Source organism: Medicago truncatula, chromosome 8, assembly GCF_003473485.1.
Source record: "Medicago truncatula cultivar Jemalong A17 chromosome 8, MtrunA17r5.0-ANR, whole genome shotgun sequence".
In the NCBI taxonomy this organism is placed as follows: domain Eukaryota; kingdom Viridiplantae; phylum Streptophyta; class Magnoliopsida; order Fabales; family Fabaceae; genus Medicago; species Medicago truncatula.
In genome coordinates, this window is record NC_053049.1 from 9544034 (window position 1) to 9561745 (window position 17712).

General features: G+C 32.7%; 3 protein-coding genes across 6 annotated transcripts; 1 reads left to right on the top strand and 2 right to left on the bottom strand.

Moving 5' to 3' along the window:
• Positions 1 to 3936: 3936 nt before the first annotated feature.
• Positions 3937 to 6846, top strand: LOC11445062 (serine/arginine-rich splicing factor RS31). Of its 3 annotated transcripts, none has more exons than XM_024773617.2 (6): positions 3937 to 4089; positions 4227 to 4340; positions 5536 to 5648; positions 5770 to 5993; positions 6097 to 6372; positions 6456 to 6846. In XM_024773617.2, exons 2-6 carry the CDS (start codon positions 4235 to 4237, stop codon positions 6484 to 6486), a joined length of 750 nt encoding a protein of 249 aa, XP_024629385.1. In that variant the 5' UTR covers positions 3937 to 4089; positions 4227 to 4234; the 3' UTR covers positions 6487 to 6846. The 3 variants fall into 3 exon arrangements, with proteins under 3 accessions (XP_024629385.1, XP_003627532.2, XP_024629386.1); XM_003627484.4 differs by having other exon boundaries at positions 3960 to 4116; XM_024773618.2 differs by lacking the exon at positions 3937 to 4089 and adding an exon at positions 4969 to 5409.
• A 2477-nt stretch (positions 6847 to 9323) lies between these two features.
• On the bottom strand, positions 9324 to 9988 carry LOC11439861 (calcium-binding protein KIC). Its single transcript, XM_003627483.4, has one exon. The coding sequence runs from the start codon at positions 9855 to 9857 to the stop codon at positions 9480 to 9482; it is 378 nt and encodes a 125-aa protein (XP_003627531.1). The 5' UTR covers positions 9858 to 9988; the 3' UTR covers positions 9324 to 9479.
• A 5096-nt stretch (positions 9989 to 15084) lies between these two features.
• LOC25500647 (protein yippee-like At4g27745) lies at positions 15085 to 17191 on the bottom strand. Of its 2 annotated transcripts, none has more exons than XM_039829610.1 (3): positions 17173 to 17191; positions 16339 to 16464; positions 15085 to 15600 (listed from the first exon to the last, which is right to left on the bottom strand). In XM_039829610.1, exons 2-3 carry the CDS (start codon positions 16429 to 16431, stop codon positions 15373 to 15375), a joined length of 321 nt encoding a protein of 106 aa, XP_039685544.1. In that variant the 5' UTR covers positions 16432 to 16464; positions 17173 to 17191; the 3' UTR covers positions 15085 to 15372. The 2 variants fall into 2 exon arrangements, with proteins under 2 accessions (XP_039685544.1, XP_024629387.1); XM_024773619.2 differs by lacking the exon at positions 17173 to 17191 and adding an exon at positions 16722 to 16869.
• Between the last annotated feature and the right edge of the window lie 521 nt (positions 17192 to 17712).

A 17712-nucleotide genomic window follows, 5' to 3' on the forward strand; every position in this document is an offset into this window, starting at 1 on the left:
AAAAAGTTGTAACAAACTGACTGTAAATTATATAAAATAATTAAATTTTAATATAGTATTGAAATATTATCACAAGTTAACTATTTAGCTTATACTCTATAATTTGATCATAAATGAAGTCTCGAGTATGATCCATCTCCGACAAAGAAGCTACATTGAAACTCTTGTTGGATCGAAGTTAGTTGATCTATGATAATCATCGTGGTGAATGAGTGTAATTTCATCTTCATAAAGATTGACGTCAATATCCATTTCAACATTCCTTCTGATAAATTATATATTGTCATTGTTGTGAAAACAACTTGAACTTGTGTTTCATATTTAAAATTAGGTATCTAACGAATGATAGCAAATGTGTTCTTTCATACCCCTAAAATTTCTTTTAATTGCGCACCTTAAACTTGAGTGGTAATAATTGCATACTTTATTATGATTTTCAAACCCACTTGAATACCTAAAATCAGGAAGGCACCAATGTTCACAACTATACGGACTAATGTATCTTATTGGCGTTGGATAGCCAGAATCCACCAAATAATACTTACTTAAAAATAAAGTAATTATTAGAATGTGAAAATAAAGTATTTGTTAATACAACAAATCGTTCCTAGTCAGACAAAAGAACATACCTGGAAGAAAATGTGGAAAATTAAGGTTTGTAATTGTAATAGCTTGGTCAAAAACATTGATATCATTCGCAGTACATTCCCATTCAGCTAATACAAGAGTGAAACATATATTCCTATCACATACAATCATTATATTTTGTGTTGGATATCATTTTGTTACAATAAAATTTGCTAGCTCACTGGCATTGACTACACATAGCACGTGGGCACCATTAATTGTTTTAATAACATTCTTAAAAATGGTCAATAATGTTGATTAATTTTTTTAGCATGATAATCACAAAAATATAGGATCTTCGGGTTAATATGGTCGAAGGACAAATTAAGGCAAGCATAAAATGTACAATAGAAATGTCTAACAACATCAGAAGAAAAGAAAGGAGCAACGAACATGTGTTAAAAGCAGAGAAAACTGAAAGTTGCGTTGATGAATGAAGGACCAAACGACACTTGAAGTCTAAAAGGGAACTCTGAATACCTTAGGTTGCTAAAACAAAAAAATGCAAAGTGTTCCAAACATACGTTTGAAACATATTTATACTTCCTTCGCAACCTTTCAGAAACCAAACGAACGCGATCCAGTGCAATCCTTCACGTACGACTCTTCATCAACTAAACATAACAACACTCCAGATCGTCCCAACCAACGAATCCAATGGTTCAAATCAAACTCCTTTGGTTCTCAAACGTTAGGAATAGATCAACGATTCTGATAACGTCTTGGAAACACAAACCGAGACGCCCTCAAGGTGCTAGGTACTCAAGTACCCACATAGCCTTTACACGTGGCATTTAGAAACCAAAGGTCATGTCCCCTCAGTCTCATCCTCGAGACACTGGCATTAATTGCTGAATGACAAACGACCAACTCTCTGATGAGGGAATCTATTCACTTCTGATCAAGCATGGACAGCTCAGACGGGTCGGGCGTACTTTTCCAAAACAGGACAATCTTGGCATAATATGGCGAACAAACGGAGGGGTCGACAAGCACGCATCCCCACACATTATGAGCTTGACCCCCGCAACAAATCACCATGAATATCCAAGTCCCTGGAAATGCTCGCCCAACCGAGCAAAAAGGTCGTCCACAGCGAACTTCAAATCAACACTTCCTTAAGAGAACTTTCCAGCTTCTCCATGTGTACTCCCCTAAACACATTCATCACACGTGTGCCTTATAACAGCTTTGCATTTACCCACCTCTATAAATAGGAGGCTCCTCGCAGCCTCCAAGGTTGAATCTCTCACACTCTCAAACCCCCATTCTGAACTCTACTGACTTGAGCGTCGGAGTGTATGCAGGTACACACCCCCCTTTTGGTCCAATCCTCACTGGAAGTATAAACAACCATCGTGAACCACTACATTCAATACAGCGTCGACAGACACCTTCTGGTAAGGTACGATCACAACTTAACATTAAACATCCACATAAACACTTTTTGATTGAGTTTGATGAAATTAGGATACTGGTGCAAATATTTTATGACTTAAAAGGATCAATTTGTAACTAAAAAAACTTAAAAGAGTAACTTGTTATAATCATGTAACTTAAAGGATCGCAAATGATATTTGCCTATTAATAAAGAGCAATTTGTTATAAGAGAGGAATATGTTTTTTGAAGAAACTAAATTAGCCGACTTAAATTGGCACAAGGGAGAATCGAAACCTCGAGGAGGAGCACACTCCTAGATCCCAAACCAAGACCACCGTACCAACTCAAATGGGTTAGGGAGGAATATGTTAATAAAAGACGTTATATAAGATAAAAAGTTTCTTAAATAAAAATGTAAGATAAAAAGTAGTTTATGACCATTTACAACATTGATATGAAAATTCAAAAAATATTTAGAACATCAAACATGATAATTTACATAAATTTGATCTTTATTGTTCTCAATTTAATTTGAATTTTACATATAAATATTTAATTAACAATATTATTAATCAAATAATCGATTGTATTTCAAACTAAAACTAAATAATAATATATTTTTTTGGTCAACAATAACTTTATTTTTTAAAACGGTAAATTTAGAAGGGTTAATATGTCTTTACCCCCTGTAATTTGGGCGAGTTCCGGTTTTCCCCCTGTAAAAAAAAAGTTTAGATTCCAACCCTGTAAAATAAAATTCTTTGATTTTAGCCCCTGACCCATGTGACTGTGCATAATTGCTGACGTGGCGAGCTGACTGTATAATTAATTTTTTTTATTTATTTAAAAAAATATATAAAAATTAAAAAAAATCAGGATTTTTTTTTATTACGAAAAATATTTTCTGAAATATATATTTTTCGAAAATTCCAAAATTTATAATTTACGAAAAATATATATTTCAAAATTTTTTAAAAAGTATTTTGGAAAATGTTGAAATATATATTTCAAAAAAAAAATTCAAAATTATTTTTGAAAATTTGGAATATAAATTTTTTGAAGTTTAAAACAGATTTTTTTTCGAAAAATAAGTTTTTAAAATTTTCTCAACAAAAAAACAAATCTGGATACAAATTTATTTAAAAATTTAGGAAAATTTAGATTTTTATTACGATGTGTTACAGATTTGAGAATATTTTTTAATATTTAAAAATTGAGGATAAAAAAAAATCTGGAAATTTTTTTAATATTTAAATTTATTCTTATCTATTTGTTACATGTGTTATTTGTATTGAAAATTGTAGGCATTTTTGAAAAGAAACAGCCAACCCAAAAGCTAAAACGGGTTGTTTTCTTTATATATATTTTCAAAAATATTATATAAAAAAAAATTCATACACTTACTATATTTTGAAACTTTCGAAAAATAAAAAAAAAAAATCCGAATTAAATTAAAATTTTAAAAATATATGAAAAAAATAATATAAACTAATTTTTGAATGTTTTGGTAAAAAAATTAATATTTTTTTTTTGAAAAAAATCCAGTTTTTTTTTTCGTTTTTTAAAAAAATTATTTTTTTTCTTGATTTTAAATTTTTGAAAATTAATTTTCAGTTTTTTTTTATCTTTTTAAAAATAATTTATTAAACAATTACACATATGTTAGATTTAAAAAAAATTAAAATTAAAATAATTACACAGTGGCGTGCCACATCAGCGTCTGAATGGGGTCAGGGGTGTTTTGTAGAGAATCTTCATATTACAGGGGTGTTTTGTGGAGAATCTTTATATTATAGGGTTGGAATCTAAATTTTTTTTTTTTACAGGGAGGAAAACCGAAACTCGTCCAAATTACAGGGATAAAGACATATTAACCCAATTTACAACAATAAACGTCTGTATAAACACTTTTAACCATGTTTATTTGGTCTAAAAAAATAAACAAATTAACGGTGTAAAAGTTAAAACTTGATTTAATTTGGGCTTGGTTTCATGTTTTTCGAATATAAAATTCGTCTCACCTATCTCGCTGCGGAACCCTAATTTTCAAATTACGCAGATTTCTCATTCCACACCCTCTGGTACTCTCTCTCTCATCGCTAATTAGGGTTTGTGCGATTCCCCTTCGTGAATTTGTTAAATCTTCAATTAGGGTTAGGGCATTGTGTACTAGTTTTGTTTGATTGATTTTGTTTCATTTGGTTTTGATTTTGTGAAGGAGGAAAGATGAGGCCGGTTTTCGCTGGAAATTTGGAGTACGATACTCGTCAATCAGAACTTGAACGCTTGTTCTCAAAGTATGGAAGAATTGAACGTGTTGATATGAAATCTGGTATAATCTCGTCTTTCTCAATTCACATGCTCAAAATTTACTTGTTTAATTGCTAGTTTTTGTTCTTGAAGATTTTAGTTTCATTTTGTTGATCAAGTTTCAAGATTATAGCTTAACCCTTTAACGGTTTCCTGGTTAATATTATAATGGGGCATTCTGGGTTTTAATCAAGTACTAAGATTATAGCTTAACCCAATTTGTGTCACTGTGGAGAACGGTAAATAATGAATTTGTTAGTGTTAGATTAGGTGTCATAGATTGTATGAAGTTCGTGTGTCAGTTCGAGGAAAATTGAGTTGTGAACTTATGGTTTATGGTATGAGGTGATTTAGGCTATTGTAAACTAGGCACGAGGGTACTGCGAACACAATCATGTTCGCGAATTTGGATATGGAGTTATTGATATTGCAATGGCGGATTTTTGGCTTTCCTTCATGGCCAATTTTTTTGTAAACGATGGCGGTGCAATGGCGCCATACTCGTATATGGTGGTGCCATATGTTGGCTCTCCGCCATCGACAACACTGATGTCTAGTTCCTATGTCTCGATGGAAAAAGAAACGGCAGACGCGGAATTGCAATGCCTTTGAAAAAATCCTTTGGTTTTTAAGTTTTTCTTTTGACGCAGGAACTTCTACTAAGGGAAAATATGCTGAGCGTCTGTCTTGGCTAGCCAACCTCTGCAAATTTTTTTTGGAAGAAAACCTTCCGCTCCCCTTCCATCCACAGATCTGCATTTTCTCATGTGATCATTCGTCACTCACTAACATCATCACTCATTACTCATCACTCATCATTGACATTTCAATCAGAACTGATCTTAATGGGATCATCATTCAATTTATTAAAGCCATGCCTAGCTTCACTGAACATAGGGGATCAATGAAATTCTGTCAAGTCATGCCCTTCTATTTCTGAAATCTCTTGTGCTGTCTGAATGGAGAATCATGCTTGGCAATTACAATCTCAGACCTGAATTTTGGATTTAAACCTTTAAAAGCAATCATGATTTGTTTCCTCATTCAACACCTCTACAGCTTCATGTGCATCAGTCCACACTTATATTCAGGTGTTGTATTCCTTTGTTCCTAACAGGGAAAATGATTTCCTGGTTTGGCTGATGTACTTGGTGAGGTATAACATGTTGCTATGTATTTTATCTTCATTTATGTCTCTAATTTCAGTTTTGTTGCAGGATTTGCCTTTGTCTATTATGAAGACGAACGTGATGCTGAAGAAGCAATTCGTGCGCTTGACAATATTCCATTTGGTCATGACAAGCGACGGCTATCTGTGGAGTGGGCTAGGGTATGCCAGTACTTTAGCGATCATGTTTTGGTTTTATTTACTTGTCAATGAAGACATGTGAATATCACAATGCCCTGCCTGAGAAAAATATGAACTTACTGATCTGTTTTCATTTTGGCAGGGTGAACGTGGGCGTCACCGTGATGGCTCAAAGCCAAACCAGAAGCCCACTAAGACTCTATTTGTGATTAACTTTGACCCGATTCGCACTAGAGTTAGTGATATAGAGAGACACTTTAAACCTTATGGGCCGCTTCATCATGTTCGAATTCGTCGGAACTTTGCATTTGTGCAGTATGAAACACAAGAAGATGCTACTAAAGCCTTAGAGTGTACAAATATGAGGTCAGTGTCTCATTATGAGATTGTAATATCTTATGCTATAATCCTGTGTTTCTTATTTTAACATGTACAATTAATAACCAGTTTCTGCTCATTGCTTTTGCAGTAAGATACTGGATAGGGTGGTGTCTGTAGAGTATGCTCTGAGGGATGATAGTGACAGGGTCGACAATTATGGTGGCAGTCCCAGAAGAGGAGGGGGTCTTGCTAGATCTCCCAGTCCAGGTTATCGCAGGCGACCAAGTCCAGACTATGGCCGTCCACGTAGTCCTGTGTATGATAGGTATACTGGACCGGACAGGCGGAGGAGTCCTGATTATGGCAGGAACAGGAGTCCCGATTATGGCAGGAACAGGAGTCCTGAATATGGCAGATACCGCAGGTATTGTATTTGAAGTCAATTTTATTTATCTCTTGCAATTATGTTCCTTTTTTCAACTTATTTATTCTGTTATGTATCTACAGTCGTTCACCAGTGCGAAGGTCGAGAACTTAGGTGGTGTTTGGTTTGAGTAGCAGCGCTTCAGTGGCACTTTATTACTACTGTCTTGATGTTAGAAAGTGTGTGGTACATTGTTACGTACTTAAGAGTACTTTTCAGACTTATGTGGATTGGTCTGGTTTGGTTTGCCTCATTGCTATGTAGTATTCATTGTGCTTTTATAGAAACTGAATTCAAGACTGTTTAGAGTTGGAATGATTGATTCATATTACTGAAGAGACATCATGTTATGTTGTGACAAAATCTGAATGTTGTCTAACTAATGTGGATGAATTTTCGTTTTTCTAGCAAATATGTAAGCTAAGGATAGAAAAATTTCTACATTGGAAATGTTAAAATATCAATGGGCATGAAGTGGATGGTGTTCCATGTGTGTCTCAGTATAGCTCTTTGCAGGATCAGTATGTAGATCAGAAGATCCAGTACTGCTATGATTTATCATTTGCTTACTGCTAGGATCAGTATCTTTAGAGTTGGAAATAGTTTGAATTTCATTTGCTTACCGCTATGAGCATTGGTTCAGACTTCAGATGCAAGCAAATTCAATAGCCCCTTATGCACTCCACTCAGCCAAGGATCATTTTCATTTCTCTAAAAATTGAGAAGCTCCATTACTATTCATATTTGCACATTTATTTATACACCCAAAATTTAGAGGATCTATCTTCCTCCACTCAGCCAGCTCCAACTGGCAAAAATAAGAGATTAGACCCTTAATGGGTCAACAAAACTAGAAACCCCATGGGAAAACTGATTCCAACATAACGGCCATTAGGAGAACAAAAAAGAGAAAAAAGAATAACAATCAATAAGCTGAAAAGAACGAACGATCTAAACTAAAGCAATGCTTAGTTAAAGAGTCATCCACTAGATTGGCTTCTGTGAATATGGTTCCATGAAGTTCCATTCAGGCATCAACAGCACGAGTGGAATTGTGGTGGAGTTGAGTTTGCATGAAATCAAATGAGCTTTTAACAGTGGAAGGTTCGAGTTAGACCAAGGGGAGCCTATCATGGTGCACCCAACCAAGAAAGACAACATTATTGGGGCTACAAGCTTCCATAAATGCCAAAATAAACCCTTATGCAAACGACTTTATATGAGATTGTATGGTATAGGATAAGAGGGTAGTGAATGTGAGGAAGAGCATGTAATTTCCTTGGTACCTTTTTGAATACGATATCAGAGGGTTTAAAACAACAAGTGGTCCAAACTAGGAAAATACTCATGGGTTCAAGTTGTGGAATTCGGTTCCAACATTATGTGTTTGAGTAGAATTGAACTTGGATGTTGGAAGAGGAGACTCAACTAAAGACGGTCAATCAGATTTTTCAACAAAAATTATTTGTGGATGAATACATCACACCAATAATATATTAAAAAAATTGAGTGATTTAGAGTCCCCACAAACTTGTGGTCTTGAATTTTTTTTTTAAGAACTTGTTGTCTTGATAGAATGTAGTTATTGCACGCAACGATATATATATCGTTGGATTAACGGCAAATAATTTATATATTTTAATTTTGATTTGTATTTTGAATTGATAATAGTCGACACTTGAGTTTGTCCAATTTTTAGCTATTGTTCAAATTATTTAGCACATTTGTAAAATGTTTCAAACAAGAAAAATACTAGCCATAGGTTTCCTGCTCAACGACGGCACAATATTTCATACGCTTGGTTGTCTTATGACATGTTATTATGTGTGTATTTTTTTTGTTGTGAATAAAGTCAGAAAGTTCCGGTGAATTTAACTCGATTGATAAGAATATTTTATTGTATAAATAAAGATCGATGTTTAAATTCCGGACACTCTGTAGTTAATAGATCAGTTGATAAAAAAAAATGAAAATTAGCTAGTGATGATTGGTTCAGCTGGTAAGGAGTTAACTCATCCCCAAATAGTAAGTTCAACTTCCGCCGTCAACATGAAAATCTCTTTAGTGGATGTTCCTGATGAGTCGTTGGAGCTTAACTCATCTAAATTTTTTATTAGAAAAAAAAAAAAGTCTACATGGAAAATCTATCCAAATATGGTTAGCCTTAACTGCCGGGTTTCTTTCTGTCTTCAACATGGAATATAACAGTTTTAGGGGAAAGCATATGACTTAAGCAACACAGCCAAACATATCTAGACAAAATTAGACCATGGATTGTAAAAGATCAAAGCTGATTCTTAGATACGCCAAAAAAAAACACTTTAATTTAAAAGAATTCTGGTTCTTTAGCATTTTTTGAAAAAAAATTGGTAATTGATTAACATTAACAACGGAATATGCTGTTAAAGAAAAAACCATTCAACATTATTCCTTTGGTCCTTAACCACTGAATGATGAATCAAACATTGTCACTTTCTCATCTAAAGTAACTGATTTTTTTAGCTGAAAGATAACGCAATAACTTGTTCTTTGACACTGATTTCTGCAGCATCTACAAATAATCAACAATATTATGCATATATATTCTAATTTTGACTTGGTTTGAGGAAAAGATTATTGACTTAGAACCTGGATCGATTTATTTGAGTTTATTTACTACTACAGATACTTATGAAATTGCGAAACTGTTTGGAAGAGCTTATGAAAACAGCTCATGACATTCTAATAAAATGTTTTTCAGCTTATTTTCATGAGCTTTTCAGGATAGTTTATGAAAATATCTTATAGTTGATATGAATAATTTGTTATTTGATAAATAGTTATACTATAAGCATTTGATTAAGTTGTTTATGTAAACAGAACCTTAAGTTACCCATGTTTGAAGCACATGAAACTAGAAAATGATGTTAGTATCTAATGATGATCTAGAAAATGCAAGAAAAACATCTTGGTTCTTGTACCATAAGAAATTCATTTCCTTAATAAAGAAATACCCTTAAGACAAATTTCTTACATAAATTTTTACAACTTAAACTGACAAATAATATATATATATTTAACTTTGAATAGATCATAAGAAAAGTAAAATAAAATCTAAGATGAAGATTTTAATTTCTTAGCTGTTCCTCAATTGCTTTCTCCAACCAAGTTTCAGCATCTTCCATCATTCCAGGACTAAGCCTTACCATCAATATGCAAAATTCAGTCTCATTCAGCTTTCCATCACCATCAAGATCACCTTGTTTAACCATAGCTTCTGCATCTTCTTTACTCATTCCTTCCATGCCAAGCATGGCTGAGTTTTTCCTAAGACTCTCACTTGTGATCAAACCTGTTTCTTGGTCTGCAAGAAGATTGAAACCACCACATAGTTCGGATACAAAGGTTTCTACATCAAGCTTCTCTGCCATAATTGGGAGCAAGTCTTCAAATTCTGCTTCCATGGTTGTGGGGGTGGTTTGCTTCATGTTCTTGTTGGTTTCCATTGTAGAGGAAGTTTTTTTTTTCCTTCCTTTTTGTGTTAGTTGGTGAATATGGAAAGAAAGGTGGATGAAGAAAGTGACTTTTGGAAGAGTTGTATATTATATAGTAATGAGAAATGAGAATTCCATGAGAGAATTAGTTAGGAAAATGGCCTTTTATATAGATGTAAAAGTCCTTTGCTTTTTGGAATAACTCTCTTGGTGGCTTTTTGGTACTTCTTGGTGTCAACTTGGGGTTTTGGTTGGTACCACGATTACGTTGGTCTGAGAAGAACTGAACTCAAATCCCTTAAGCAAGGTCCCGTGTTCGAACTTTATGGATAAAAAAAAATGTGATTGCAAGGGAACACTTCATTAAAAGTGGTTAGTCGGATTCTTCAACGAAGATTATATGTTGATAAATATTTCGCACCAAAGACATAATTATAAACGAATTTGCGTGACTAGGATTTCCTATGAAGCTATAGTCTCGATAGGATGTTGTTGTCGCACGCAACAAAACAAGTCTGCACTCTTAGATTAAGAGCATATGATTTACATTTTGATTTTGAATTGATCATAATCAAATGAGTCGTCTAATTTTGATCAATTGGTTAATACTTGTTGACTTTCACAAATAACACCCTTGTATGAAAGTAGAGAATCTATATTTCAAACTAGTCTTGTTTGAGTTTGTGTTTATGATAAACCGTCCAATTAGAAATTATGGTTCAAATAAGTTTTGGTTAATTACAATGAACCAACTTGTAATAACCATTTTTTTATAGGAATTTGTAATAATCATTGTTATACTATAAAATAATAACTCTTGATTATTTTATAATCTATCAATGATTATCAAAAGTTGGTAAATGATTATTAAAATTTATTTAGATTATACACTACTCATTTGCATTTTCCTCATATCATGTTGGTGAGATCTTCTCTATTTTATATCTCAATTGATTCTCAACATTATTCAAGTTTTTAAATATTTTAAAGTGTATAAAAAAGATTTAAATTTATTTAATGTCACACTTTTATATTTATATTTCAAAAACTATAATAATAAAGGAAATTACGAGAATAGAAAATGAAGAGGATTCTAACCCTTCTCTAAATATGTATTTTGCGGAGATCCTCTCCAACAAACTCTTCACAATCAATCAAGCCACATGCATTGGTTGTTAATTATTATAACTTGTGAAGAGGTTCAAAAGAGAAAATGTAGATAGTCAAGAACTTGAGGAATCAATCTTTGGAGAAAGCCATCTTGTCACGTTTCAACTTATACAAGTAGATGTATTTTTATGGCATTGATTTTTAATTTTATTTTTAATTTGTTTAATATTATATCAATCTATTTCATGAAAGTTTCTAGGAAAGTTCCTTTGGTGGGAACCTAAGGATATTCTGAGTAAGACATTATCTTCGTTGATTGGAACTGTTTGAGAGTTTGGTTTCCATGAAGCTTCCTTTCCTATTTCTATCCACCAAATTCTGATATTTCTGCCTTCTTTTGTCGGGTTCATATATTATGTATTATTATATCAATCATGTTAACAAATTTTTCCAGGACACGACATTGGTTAAGAGAGTTAAAAATTTAATTTTTGTATCAAAAAAATAATTTTAAATATTTAAAAAGTTGAATACATCATTTTCTAACGTAATATTGTTGTATTTATTTTCTTAACAAATGTCTAAAGAATATTTTTAGTATTTTTCTTAACAATTGTCATAGTAGTAATTCATTTTTTTAAACTATTAGCCGACAAAACTTGAGCATCCTTTTCACACGGGTAACATTTTGTTTTTGACGTTCCACAAACTTAGCTCAATTGACAAAGACAATGTATAGTATATATAAGGTCTGAGTTCGAACCCTAAAAAAAAAAAAAAATTTGTTTTTTGCACTCAGTTTTCTTCCTTTTGGTTTTTTTTAATAATAATTTTCTGAATTAGGTCTTGTTTGGATAATCACTTTATTTTGAAGATTATAACATAAACATTTATCATGATAAACACTTGTATATAGTTAATTTTACGACAAAGATAAAACAAAATAAAACTTTTTTTTTGTATAAATTATTTTCGTAAGATATGTTGGAGAGTTTATAAAAATAAGCTGAAAATGTCTTGTAAATAAGCTGAAAATGTCACACTGTTTTTGGTAATAGATAACTGCATCATTGATGACAATGATTTTAGTCTTTTAGTTGCTTTCTTACATATTCATGGATCGATCCCCAGGTCCACTGTTTAGAAAATAGTTGTACGGTTGAGATCAATGAATATGTGTCATGTATTTACCAAGAAAAATCCAATTCTATATTAGTCATTTCTTGATTATTTTCTACAATATATTGTGTATTAGTCTATGTCTATATAATCACATGGTTGAAAATAAATTGTTGAATGCCTATTTAGTAAAGTATAAATTTAAGTGTGGTATAGACTTTTTTGGAATGAAATTTACAAGCAACGAGAATTTCAAAATGTAATATAAGCCGTTCAATAAGTGACACGTTGGTTCAATTATAATATTGACAAAAAGAGAAATGTTATGGTCACATTTTCTATCACACACTTTCAACACATTTGAATCTTATTGAAGAAGGATGATGGCAGCCATAAGTTTGGAGGCAGGTGTTGGAGTATGTTGAAAGAGTGTGTTAGAGAGTGTGTCCCTAACATTTTTCTTAGTGAAAGTCTATTGAAAAATTTGACAAGTTTCTCAAAATAGGTTGTCACTAATGAGTTACAAGGTCTTCTGTAACATATGAAAGTAGAAAATTGGATTGTATGGCTCAAGTTGTTAATTGATTATACATTACCATATTCAAACGTGAAAGATAACTGGTTCGATGCAATTTCAACTTAGTGATGTGAAAAGGTTTGTTTTGAGTTGGAAGAAATTGCATTTTTCACACAAGAAAAAGAAAAAGGTGCAAAAATTGGGTAGGTATAATTTTTATTTGTTTATTATAATGTTGTAATTGTAAACTATTCGGTGTTTACGAATGATCGACGAAGATATGAGATATAAATTTATAATCATGCAATTGCACACCGGACTCATATGTTCGGTTTTTTTCTTCTTCTTTCTTTTTAAATTCTAATGAGAGTTTATGGTCTCAAATTCTGATGTTGAAATCTGGACCTTTTCGATCTTGATCAGACAATCTCAAATTCACCGATTACACGATTGAACTATATTTCGATTGCAATGAAACCCAATCCGAGAATATAGGACATTGTACCTACTTTCCCTGCAATGGTATCCCTGACAACCAACATTGATTGTGAATCAAAGAGAAATGTTCAAAACGAATCAGTAGTATTCATTTGTTAATTTAAGCATGTCATGACTAATACACTAAACAAGGTAAATGTGGCAAACATAATCAGACCAGTACTCATTATTGATTACACTTGTATGAGTAGTATATAGTATTTAAATTGCAAGATGCAACATACAACATGGAGGGTTGGATATGTCGTTTGAAACCTAGACATATGAGCTTTCCTAAGAACAACTAATCACTCAAATCCGTGACATGAGATTAATCATTTCTTGTACAAAAAGCAATATAATACTAATGCTGAAATTCTTACATCCACTTGTTGGTTGGAGAAAGCTGTTATTAGGACGAAATTTGTGTATGTTTTTGTGGATCGACAAATGTTATTTGTCCCTCGCTTCTTAATTATAAACAAAAGTAAGTCAAACAAATTGACGCATACATGATGAGAAGTGCTAGCAATATATATATATTTTTTTATTTGTTGAAATTTAAACGAATTTCACTAAATTATTCATGTAAGCTTTACATAAATTTAGTAGGACTCGTATGAATTTCAACTAATAAAAGATTAAGGAATGTAATGCTAACATAATTCAACATGCTATTATATACCCCATTCTGGTTGGCCTAATAAGCCTTGACTGCTGCTAACCTTTGCGATTTTATAAAACTTTAACAAAGTTCAGAAAATTGAAATAGAGATCATATTAGCGTATGTTTGGTTTCGATTCTTTTCACCACCACCGCACAAGGCCTTTGGACGTGAAAAAGTGAAGCTACAATTTGTAGGGTTTGAGAGACGCGTGTCCAGGCGTCATCCCACGGCGGTTCCAAATAGAGGCTTATCGATGTTCTTTCCTTCTGTTTCTACTATTATTTATTTTTGTAAATTTTTAGTGTCTTTCTTGACCAAAGAACAGAAATGAGTGTTTTCTTCAAATAAATACTTCAAGATTAGTTCAGAGAGTACTGCTGCTAGCTTTTCACAATTGGACAACAGTTTGTAGTGTACTATGAAAAGAGCCAACGCTGACAACTTCTGTCTTTTGCCAATGAACAATTGACTTGTCACGAAAAAGCTCAGCAAACATCAGTTTCTTAGGGTGGCGGTGTCCACCGTGGACCGATAGTTGCGAATTGATCAAGAAATCGACGACAACCAATATCGTCATTTTTTAGTAGAAGTTCAAGGTCCTTACGTTCTCATGGATGAGACAGTGACATGATAGGGTTGATTCAACAAAATCAAGAGAAAACCGATATAAGGTTGAGCTTTGAACCAGCACCAATTGAGTTGTCGTCTCAGTCATGAGGATGAGATGAATAATATCACAAGGTTCTGCTGATAGAGAACGATAATGATTGTTGTTTACGTTTGGAACAATTTTCAAGCATCGGTCCACCGTAGATCATGTGACACAATTCCATACAATAGAAGAGCTTACTACCAGCCTCTACAAGTGTAATAATATGCATAAAAACTGTATTGTAACTGGTCTGGCAACTTAAAGTGCATGTTTGTGTTGAGACCATCGTAACATAATTCCTGCACTAGGCAGAGAATTGCAAACCAATTTGCAAGCACCAAATTCGAGTAATTTTGTGTATTCGTACGCATGAATTCACGAAGAACTCGCACCAGGTGACTATGGTTGACACTGAATTTGACAAATCATATGCCACTGTAATTTTGGCAAGAGTTGCCCTTTAAAGTTTCAGCAAAATCAAGTTGCTGCCATGGTTTCGTCAAATTCACTGTGATTCCAAACAAATCACAATAACAGAATGTACTTATATTATGTTGGTTTTTATCTGCTGAAATATGCCAATATTTCTATTATCAAATGAAATTTCAGTTTTACATAAATAATGCTCTCAAGTGAATTTCATGCAATGATATAGGCAATCTAATCAGTATCTGACACTCTTAACTGATAAAAAAGTATAAAACAACAAGCCTTCTCTGTACAAGGCTAATAATGATGTTTGTAATTTTCTTGAAAAGAATCTTTTGTACAATATGAACAAGGACCATTCAACAATTAACATGAGGGGAAGACAATGATATCTTTTGACAACTTATTTGATTTTTCAATTTTTTTGAGTGAATAAAATCGAGCTTTTTCCCCTGATCAAGCAACATTTACAAAGACACAAAATTCACAATTATACTAATGTTGTACTTGTGGAATTCCCCAATGAACAAGTACTGTTAAAATCAATTTTGTTAGCTACCCATTTCCCAAAACAATCTTAAACTTCTCAAGCACACATTTTCCTTCTTTATACTTCTGTGTTTCCTCATAAGCTTTAAGGTATTTCCAACCAAGTTCTTCACCACAATCAGAACAAAAAACATCAGCAACTGTGTGAAGACCAGTCATAAGCTGTCTATCTTCTTTAGGTCCCAAAAATATGTTCATGGCATGAGAAAACAGAAAAGCTCTTCCATTGCTTGCCTGTTAAACATAACCTTTGAAAATCTTTGAGGTTAAAAAGAAACTTCATATATCTTCACCAACCACCCTCTTATCCAATTAACATTCAACAAATTAATTCATTTCAGTAGAAGATAACAACTAAACTATCAACAAAAGTATCACATGTTACAAACAAATTTGAATGAAAATTTATAATATGATTTTTTGGTTTTAATTTAACCCTCCGGTTCCTACAGGAAATGGACATAATCTAGAGTTCAATCACAAAGTAAGTAAAGTCTGACCGATGATTGTTTCATTTCTTCTGATCAATTCGGCCTTTATTGAAGCTCGTTAAGCATAATTTATAATATATGAAATGAAATGATTCCATTGAGACAAGTGAAATTAATTTCAGGATCATGATTGAAAAGCTTTCATCGTGATTATACTGGGTTTAGTTATTATATAAATCTGAATATTCATCTCAGCAAGTAAACTTCAAAGTCTTGTTCTTTACTGATTCTATTCTAAACCCAAAAAATATCTTCTAATGGGTATGGATGAACGAAATTGGATCATCCACGATTGCGAAAGACCCCATAATGGTAGGAAACCATTTGATTTAAACAAATTTTCTCTCTAAATCTAACGGTTCCTACCGTTTCAGCATCATTCCGCAGTATTAGATGATCCATTTTCATGGATGAACCATTTTCAACAAAATCTAGCATAAAGATGAAGAAAAAGTCAAAATTGCAAGAAAGAAAAGTTCACCTGAAAATCTTTGGAAACAATATCATCATGGAAAGCAACAAGGTTTTGGCACTTGAAGCAGCAGTATGCCCGTGATCCCATCAAATCGGCCATTAATGAATTTCCCTAACACTGCCACCTTAGCTCCTACTCATACATAAATAATAGATATAAAATCAATATACTTTTCAAAAAATAAATAAAAAGTATATAAAAGAAAAAGCTTGGTCAATCGAAGTCTTAGCTCAACTGGCAAAATGCCGAAATTGTTAGGCCGGATGCCATGACCGGGGTTCGAACCCCGGTACCTCCACTTGTGGGTGTGAGTTTTATAATGACTTTGCCATTTCGTCTATCTACCAAAAAAAAAAAAAAAAAAAAAGCTTGGTCAAAGTTTCTGTTACACAGTTTTGACAAAACACTAGCAGCCAAATTTTTCATGTCAGAGTTTGATAATTGGTTTGGTGCAAGATATGTACTGAATTAATGAAAAATAATTTGAAGCAAAGAATATGAATGAGAAGGGTGATTGAGTAAAGAAGATTCCAAAAGAATTGGACAAAAAATATTGGTTAAAATTTAAAGAAGTTGATTGATGTGGAATTAAATAAAGTTTGGCAAGAAAATGATGCCATTGTTTATGAAATATTTTTATGTTGCTTGAAAAGGTGGGTTTTCCTTTTTTTTAGCAATATACAATAGAGTAAACAAATACAACCAAATTGTAATAATAAATTAACCAATAGAAAGGAAGATTCTACTGGCTAGAAGAAATATTATTGATTGGTTAAAAAAAGTGTTTTTATTTATCTGTTTATCATCATATTCTAGTTCTTGAGTCAAAGGGAAACATACCTTCGCCCTTTTGGTTTTTGGTGTGTATGTACGCCTGTTGGTTTATGCATTAATACATGCTTATGAGTGTGAGAGAGAGGGGGAAAGAGTTGAGTTTGGATAGGGACTCCCAACTAACTGATAACTTTATATACAATTTTGTTGGGTGTTTACAAAAAATACAAGTTTAGTTGAGTTGAGAGAATATATTCTATTTTAACGACGCAAGTTGGTCCAGTTGATAAAAATTCAACTCAAATTTCACAAAGATCTGGATACAAATTTCATTGTCGATGTAAGGACCTCGTTGGTGAGTAATAATATATAAATACTTTTATCAGTGCTCTCTAAATCTTTAGACTCGCATTAGTTCTGGTGAGTCCCTTAGACCCAACTCGTAAAAAAAAAAAATCTATTTTGAGTGTTAATTACAAAACTGTCACATAACTACTACTTTGTTTTAACTTTATTTTCTGTTTTTAGATGTTGTTTTCACTGTTAAATGTTGTGTTACAGTAATTCATCAACTCCATTAATTGTTATAAACAAAATCACCTAGTC

What these genes read in the sequence shown, in the direction of transcription:
- LOC11445062 (XM_024773617.2), top strand. Translation starts at nt 4,235, where the DNA reads ATGAGGCCGGTTTTCGCTGGAAATTTGGAGTACGATACTCGTCAATCA. An exon ending in ACGTGTTGATATGAAATCTG is followed by an intron (nt 4,341 to 5,535) that starts GTATAATCTCGT and finishes GTTTTGTTGCAG; the next exon opens with GATTTGCCTTTGTCTATTAT. An exon ending in TTAGAGTGTACAAATATGAG is followed by an intron (nt 5,994 to 6,096) that starts GTCAGTGTCTCA and finishes TTGCTTTTGCAG; the next exon opens with TAAGATACTGGATAGGGTGG.
- LOC25500647 (XM_039829610.1), bottom strand. Translation starts at nt 16,431, where the DNA reads ATGGCCGATTTGATGGGATCACGGGCATACTGCTGCTTCAAGTGCCAA. An exon ending in TTGTTTCCAAAGATTTTCAG is followed by an intron (nt 15,601 to 16,338) that starts GTGAACTTTTCT and finishes TATGTTTAACAG; the next exon opens with GCAAGCAATGGAAGAGCTTT.
- LOC11439861 (XM_003627483.4), bottom strand. Translation starts at nt 9,857, where the DNA reads ATGGAAACCAACAAGAACATGAAGCAAACCACCCCCACAACCATGGAA.